Source organism: Myotis davidii, unplaced genomic scaffold, assembly GCF_000327345.1.
Source record: "Myotis davidii unplaced genomic scaffold, ASM32734v1 scaffold89, whole genome shotgun sequence".
NCBI lineage: Eukaryota > Metazoa > Chordata > Mammalia > Chiroptera > Vespertilionidae > Myotis > Myotis davidii.
Window position 1 is genome coordinate 156776 of NW_006300372.1, and position 8239 is coordinate 165014.

Genomic DNA, 8239 nt, shown 5'->3' on the forward strand with positions numbered 1-8239 from the left:
TTTTTCCTAGAGGTGAAATATTTTGAAAAATATCCTCATTTTAAATCTCGCATCATTTTGGCTCTCACCTGAAGTGGATTTTGCTGGACAATTGATTTCACATCTCAATAAATATGAAATCAATCTGAAATGAATTATATTTGGTGTATTTGTGTTCTTATATATGCACTGACCAGCCACATTTAATGCATTTTTAGGATATTTAGAGATACATTTTCCTAAACTGGCGAGATATGAATGGATATAGCCAGGATGAATTATCATTGATTTCCATGGTGTCCACTCAATATTCACCTTTCACATTACCTTAGTTGGTCTATAATTAAAGGATCTAGTATTATTTTTGTTGTGAGAGGATGGTAGACGTGAGTCTTGAATATTTGTTTTCTGCATATACAACAGGGTAATATATTTGGATCTTGATCAATCAATACAGGAAGAGACTTTGATTTAAAAAGTTACAGTAAAATGAACAAGTCTAATATATTCATGACCAAACTCTACCCACACAAAAATAAAGTGGAATCCTAAAATGCTTACTTATGACAAATACTTGATGGCTCCTAGTTCCTCTTTGAAATCATTTAATTGATAAGCTATTTCCATGGTAAGTATTCCTTGGCCTCAGTTTTCCTCCCACTAACCTGATTGTTCCCTTTATTGGGCAGGTGTAACCACAAAACAAAGGAAGTCTGTTGTTTGTGACACTTTGTAAGTCATATAATTTAGAGAAATGATTGCTTATTTTACCATCAGTGTTGTTAACCAACTTTTCACTTTTGTATGGCATGCTGATGTGTTTGTTGGGACCACTGCACAGTGTTTTTCTTGTGTTCACAAATTACATTGTTCATCAGAGATAAATTGCACTGCTAAAGAATAAAAGTTGATCACAGCCCTCGCTGGTTTGGCTCAGTGGATAGAGCGTCAGCCTGCGGACTGAAGGGTCCCAGGTTCGGTTCTGGTCAGGGGCACATGCCTGGGTTGCGGGCTCGTTCCCCAGTGGGGGGCGAGCAGGAGGCAGCTGATCAATGATTCTCTCTCATCATTGATGTTTCTATCTCTCTCTCCCTCTCCCTTCCTCTCTGAAATCAATAAAGAAATATATATTTTTTTAAAAAGTTGATCACAAAAAACTTACATTTTTGGAGGGAGTAATTCTCAATTAAACCTTCGTGTGTATGAAAATCACTTGAGAAAAACTGAAGTGCAGATTTCCACGAGCACCGACAGAGAATTTGATTCAAGATTCCCGAGAGGAGCCCAGAATTAACCCCGCGAGGGGTGGGGGGACCCTAACCTCCCAGGTATTTCTTTAAGCGAGTGGTTCACACATTCCTGTTTGAGAAACATCGACTCGTCCTAAAAGTCTCTATAATGCTCAGATTTTGGAAATTGTGTTGAGAGGCAAGCACCGCATGAAGTTATTAATTTGAACGCGTGGTGGCAGTACAGGCTAAGAGACTAAATCTAATCCGAGCTCTGCAGATCCGGTGGACGCCATTTCACGGAGAAACCCAAGAAAAAATACTGGACACATTTAAGCTAAAGCCAAAATAGACGTGTTCCGGAAGGCAGTCGTCGCCAGAGAAGTTAAAAGAACGAATTTGAAACTCTTTGGCAAAGACATTTTGGCGGGTCGACGGTGGATGTGGTGATTGGGAGCGAAAAAGGATTTTTCCTCTGAAATCAGGCATAACAATAGAAATGGCGCAGACAAAAGGACATCGCAAGAAAAGGCAAGCGGTAACCTTCATTATATTGATGCTTTTGTGGGAGGCGGGTTCAGGATTCATACAATATTCTGTATTGGAGGAGACAGAGAGTGGCACATTTGTGGCCAACTTGACAAAGGACCTGGGACTCGGGAGCGGAGAGCTGGCTGCGCGGGGAGCACGGGTTGTTTTCAAGGGGAACAGACAGCATTTGCAACTTGACCCACAGACCTATGATTTGCTGCTAAATGAGAAACTGGACCGGGAGGAGCTGTGCGGCCCTACTGAGCCCTGTGTGCTACCTTTCCAGGTGTTACTGGAAAATCCTTTGCAGTTTTTCCAGGCTGCCTTGCAAGTGGGAGATATAAATGACCACGCCCCGGAGTTCCCGGCCAGAGATATGATCCTAAAAATATCAGAAATCACTGCGCCAGGAAAGATATTTCCTTTGAAAGTGGCACAGGATTTAGACGTGGGTAGCAACGGCCTTCAGAGCTACACAGTCAGCTCCAATGCTCACTTCCGCGTTCTCACCCGCAGTCGCAGCGACGGCAGGAAGTTCCCGGAGCTGGTGCTGGACAAAGCGCTGGACCGGGAGGAGCAGCCTGAGCTCAGGCTGACCCTCACCGCGCTGGATGGGGGGTCTCCGCCCCGGTCAGGGACCATAGAGATTCAGATCTGGGTCTTGGACAGCAATGACAACGCCCCAGAGTTCGCTCAGGAACTCTACGAGGCGCAAGTCCCTGAAAACAGCTCCCTGGGCTCTCTGGTTACCACCGTCTCAGCGAGAGATTTAGATGCAGAATCCTTTGGAGAGGTATCTTATGCCCTACTTCAAACCGACGACGTTGACCAGCCCTTCGAAATAAACGCAATCACAGGCGAAATTCGACTGAGAAAGACGTTGGATTTTGAAGAATTTCAATCTTATCACGTGGATGTTGAGGCCACAGATGGCGGGGGACTATCCGGAAAATGTTCCATAGTCATCCAGGTTCTGGACGTGAATGACAACGCCCCTGAACTGGCCATGTCGTCGCTCAGCAGCGCCGTCCCGGAAAACCTGCCAGAGACGGTAGTGGCAGTTTTCAGTGTATCCGATGCAGATTCCGGACATAATCAACAGGTTATTTGTTCTATAGACGATAGTCTCCCCTTTCTTCTAAGACCGTCTGCGGAGAATTTCTACACCCTGGTAACAGAAGGACCGCTGGACAGAGAGAGTCAGGCCGAGTACAACATCACCATCACCGTCACCGACTTGGGGACCCCCAGGCTGGAAACCCAGCACAACATCACCCTGCTGGTGTCTGACGTCAACGACAACGCCCCCGCCTTCACCCAAACCGCCTACACCCTGTTCCTCCGCGAGAACAACAGCCCCGCCCTGCACATCGGCAGCGTCAGCGCCACAGACAGCGACGCGGGCGCCAACGCCCAGCTCACCTACTCACTGCTGCCGCCCCACGACCCGCGCCTGCCCCTGGCCTCGCTCGTGTCCATCAACGCGGACAACGGCCGCCTGTTCGCCCTGAGGGCGCTGGACTTCGAGGCGCTGCCGGCGTTCGAGTTCCGCGTGGGCGCCACGGACCGCGGGTCCCCCGCGCTGAGCAGCCAGGCGCTGGTGCGCGTGCAGGTGCTGGACGCCAACGACCACGCGCCCTTCGTGCTGTACCCGCTGCAGAACGGCTCCGCGCCCTGCACCGAGCTGGTGCCCAGGGCGGCCGAGCCGGGCTACCTGGTGAGCAAGGTGGTGGCGGTGGACGCGGACTCGGGCCAGAACGCCTGGCTGTCGTTCCAGCTGCTCAAGGCCACGGAGCCCGGGCTGTTCGGCGTGTGGGCGCACAATGGCGAGGTGCGCACGGCGCGGCTGCTGAGCGAGCGCGACGCGGCCCGGCACCGGCTGCTGGTGCTGGTCAGGGACCATGGCGAGCCCGCGCTGTCGGCCAGCGTCACGCTGCACGTGCTGCTGGTGGACGGCTTCTCGCAGCCCCACCTGCCGCTGCCCGAAGCGGCGGCCGACCCGGCGCCGGCCGACCCGCTGACCGTGCCCCTGGTCATCGCGCTGGCGGCGGTGTCGTCGCTGTTCCTGTTCTCGGTGCTGGCGTTCATCGCGGTGCGGCTGTGCAGGCGGAGCAGGGCCGCCTGGGTGGGTGGCTGCTCGGTGCCTGAGGGCCCCTTTCCGGGCCGCCTGGTGGACGTCAGCGGCACCGGGACCCTGTCCCAGAGCTACCAGTATGAGGTGTGTCTGACGGGAGGCTCAGGGGCCAGCGAGTTCAAGTTCCTAAAGCCGATTCTCCCCAACTTCCCTCCTCAAGAAACTTGGGAAGGAAACGAAGGAAAACCCTACTTTTCGGAATAGCTTTCCCATTCAGTTAAGTATTGTATGATTCTGCTAAACCCTACTTAATAAGTTTGAAAATCTCTTTTTAACTTAGTTACATGCTATTGATGGTCCCCTTTTTTTTTATTACTTTACTACTGTTCCTTAGGGTAAAATTAAAAGAAATTCAGATATTGCATATACACAGCATTTTTCCTACATTACGCTTAGTAGTTTTGAAATTATATTTGACTAGATTTGACAATCTGAATAAAAAGTAAATTTTTACTTGTATAATTTAAAATTTTTGAAATTTAATCATCTATCTCTTGTTACAAAATTATATTCCAGCGTCCTTAAGTGTGATTCTATTTCTAACTATTCGTGACAATGGTATCACTATTGCTATGTAGAGAAAAATTTTAAATGATTGTTATTTAATCTGCCAGTTTAAGTCTTAACATCTATAGTGTGATGAAATAAAGATATACACTAAAGAGGGCTAAATAATAAGATAGCCAGTCATATTTATGTATATTTCAGTAACCATAATAGTCAATACATATTTTCTGTGAATATAGACTTTACAAAACTGTCATCACATTTAGTTACAGTTTGTGAGCTTCATGTAAGAATAGGATGATCTTTTTAAAACACCGACCAGACCAATTATAAATGCTTAACAAATATTTTCCGAATGTTAACATTCCTATAGTGAATTTAAAAAATAATTTTCAAGGGATACAGAAATGCTAATATTCTTTCTACACTATAGTGCCCTTGCCAATAAGTGAAATTATTAAATATCACTCTTTTACTTTTCCTCTAGAAAACATCTTCCATTAACCCAAAACTCTATTACAGAACATAAAATGCTTGAGAATACATTTTATTTCCTTGTCTTTATCCAACTATTTGAAAGATGTAAGGTATTATATTGTTTAGTAAAATCCAAATCATATTTTTCAAACTGCTCCTCCTAGTTTCTTAAACTTCTGAGAACTAAATAAGTTATTAGTGCCAGTTTATTGGAGAATGTCAGTTTTTCCCTTCCTGTTCTGCATATGCATTATTTATATTTATTAACCATAAAATCATTTACTTTAATAGTTTAACTATATTTGGTCTTATTTGTGTTGGTTATGTTTTATGAAAAAATTCCTCTTTTCAATTTTCCATCAAAGTTAGGCAATTTACACTAAAGTGACAAGTGAGTGGAAATTTTATTTTTAAAAAATATTTTATTGATTTAAGAGAGGAAGGAAGAGGGAGCGAGAGACAGAAACCACAATGATGAGAGAGAATCATTGATCAGCTGTCTCCTGCATGCCCCAGACTTGGGATCAAGCCCAAAAACAGAGCCTGAAACCCTGGGCATGTGCTCTGACAGGAATTGAACTATGACCCCTGGTTCATAGGTCTACACTCAACCACTGAGCCACACCAGTTGGGCAGAATATTTTATTTTTATCCTTAATTAAAATGGAAGTGGGCGTAACTAAATTATGTTTGTCTGTGTTTTGTATCCAAATAAGTGAACTGCCCTGGCTCCTATGTCATGGATGATCACCAGTTGGGTCAATGAGTGTACGGAACACTTACTGTTTTGTATTCCCATATATTCACCTTCTCCTCGGAGTAGCATTCTTCCTTGGGGGAAACTGCTTATTCTGACATTCTCACGCCAACTCCCAAGGCTTTAGTTGACGCAGTGGTGTTTTTCAATAGCCCTATCTCTATTGTCCCAGGGGATGGACTCTTATCAAAGCTGACAGGTCAAACCCCTTCCCTGGAAAGTGTATCTTTGACTCCATTGACTTTATGCCTTTTTCATGTTCTTCCAAAGACATTGCCCGAACTCATAGCTTATAGTGACTTCTAATAAAATAAATGGGCATTTTCTCTGAACGTTACAGGCTGTGCACACAAGGAGTTTATGAAGGAAAAAAATTCTCAAAGGCTATGTAGCTCAGAGACTGACAATACAACATCCCCCCCCCCCCCAAGGAGATACAGGTACATTCCCATTTGTTTGGATTTAAAAACTCATAACTTCTAACACAATAGAAAAAATTAGTATTTTGGTAATAGAATGTAAGCTCCTCAAGAGCAAGAATTTTTGTGTTTCCCGTTTCATCTCCAGAAGCTAGGAAATTTTCTGCACAGTGAAATACTTATTGAATGACTCAATGAATTTGTCTTCAGCCGAGTTTTGAATAATGAAATTGTACCTTTATAAAGAAGATGACTATAGATAAATAGGTATTACTTTGCTCTCACAACTACTGCTAGCTACCTGAACAACACTGCATAATAGGTAGGGGGAAAGGAGTACCCAAAAAGGCATTCAGCGCGGGTTTTTTTGCTCTTACATTGTGCTTTGAAATGAAAACTACCTGAAGTTGTAAAACAGAACGCTGGGTGGCGCTGCAGGACAAGAGAGTGAAAACCTCTCCGCGATTCCAAGACGACGTAAAGCGGTAAAGCCGTAAAGCCATCTCGACCGCTTGCAAAGGAAGCATTTTACACCACCGGGGGCTAGAGGGTGTCAGAGAGGCCGCTATCCCCATCCCCACGTCAGTCAATGTTAGGAACTGACTCAAGATTATTGAACTAAGATAGCAGAGTTGGCTGCAAAGCAATCATTTTGTGATTTAATACTGGGTCGTTTTGACAAGGAGGAAGGATGGAGACGCCGCTCCCCAAAGCGCCCCGGAAAAGGCAAGTGACCGCCATTATGATTCTATTACTGTTGTGGGAGGCGGGCGGCGCGACCCTTCACTATTCCGTTCTAGAAGAGAGGGAGAGCGGCTCTTTTGTGGCCAACCTCGCAAAAGATCTGGGTCTGGGCTCAGGGGAGCTGGCCGCGCGTGGCGCCCGGATTCTATCCAAAGGGAACAGACAGCATTTGCAGCTCGAGCAGCAGAGTGGGCATTTGCTCCTCCAAGAAAAATTGGACCGGGAAGAGTTGTGTGGGGACACGGACCCGTGTAGACTGCATTTCCAGGTGTTACTGAAAAACCCGCTGCAGTTTATTCAAGCGGAACTCCAGCTCCGAGATGTAAATGACCACACCCCCGAATTCTTGGAACAGGAAATCCTCCTGAAAATCCCGGAAAGCAGCCACCCCGGGACTGCAATTCCTTTGAAAACAGCTCAGGACTTAGACGTGGGCAGCAACACAGTTCAGAACTACACCATCAGCACCAACCCTCACTTCCACCTGTTCCTGCGCAGTCGCAGCGATGGCAGGAGATACCCCGAGCTGGTGCTGGACAAAACACTGGACCGCGAAGAGCAGTCAGAGCTCAGGTTAACCCTCACGGCGCTGGATGGTGGGTCTCCGCCCAGGACTGGGACTTGCCAGGTTGTCGTTGCAGTCCTGGACATAAATGACAACGCCCCTGAGTTTGCTCAGCTGCTCTATGAGGTGCAGGTCTCAGAGAACAGCCCTGTAGGCTCCCTTGTCATCACCGTCTCCGCTAGAGATTTAGATGCTGGGACCCATGGCGAGCTCTCCTACTCGTTTTTCCAATCGTCAAATCAAGCCATTCAGGTGTTTGAACTAAACGCAGTCACGGGAGAACTTCGGTTAAAAAGAATGCTGGATTTTGAGGAAATTCGGTCTTACCGTATGGAAATTGAGGCCTCAGACGGTGGAGGCCTTTCTGGGAAATGCACCGTAGCCATAGAAGTGGTGGATATAAATGACAACGCCCCGGAACTGACCATGTCATTTCTCATCAGTGACATCCCAGAAAACACCCCAGACACTGTGGTAGCTGTTTTTGGAATTTCAGATCCAGACTCTGGAGACAATGGCAAAATGACTTGTTTCATCCAAGACCATCTCCCCTTCCTACTGAAACTTACTGTAGAAAATTACTACACCCTGGTAACAGAAGGAGCGCTGGACAGAGAGAGTCAGGCCCAGTACAACGTCACCATCACCGTCCCCGACTTGGGGACCCCCAGGCTGGAAACCCAGCACAACATCACCCTGCTGGTGTCTGACGTCAACGACAACGCCCCCGCCTTCACCCAAACCGCCTACACCCTGACCCTGCGCGAGAACAACAGCCCCGCCCTGCACATCGGCAGCGTCAGCGCCACAGACAGCGACGCGGGCGCCAACGCCCAGCTCACCTACTCGCTGCTGCCGCCCCACGACCCGCGCCTGCCCCTGGCCCCGCTCCTGTCC

At 47.0% G+C, this 8239-nt stretch overlaps 2 protein-coding genes across 2 annotated transcripts in view; both read left to right on the forward strand.

Moving 5' to 3' along the window:
* Nucleotides 1-1449: 1449 nt before the first annotated feature.
* Nucleotides 1450-4268, forward strand: LOC102753652 (protocadherin beta-6). The gene has a single exon (XM_015572612.1). It carries the CDS (start codon nucleotides 1708-1710, stop codon nucleotides 4075-4077), a length of 2370 nt encoding a protein of 789 aa, XP_015428098.1. The 5' UTR covers nucleotides 1450-1707; the 3' UTR covers nucleotides 4078-4268.
* Nucleotides 4269-5469: 1201 nt separating this feature from the next.
* Nucleotides 5470-8239, forward strand: part of LOC102753939 (protocadherin beta-17-like) — a 5971-nt gene continuing 3201 nt past the window's right edge. The window contains exon 1 of the mRNA XM_006777030.2: nucleotides 5470-8235. Coding sequence (XP_006777093.1) covers nucleotides 6725-8235 — 1511 coding nt within the window. The 5' untranslated portion in view covers nucleotides 5470-6724. The remainder of the gene's footprint in view (nucleotides 8236-8239) is intronic.

Excerpts from the sequence above, each read along its gene's own strand:
- LOC102753652 (XM_015572612.1), top strand. The coding sequence starts at position 1,708 with ATGGCGCAGACAAAAGGACATCGCAAGAAAAGGCAAGCGGTAACCTTC.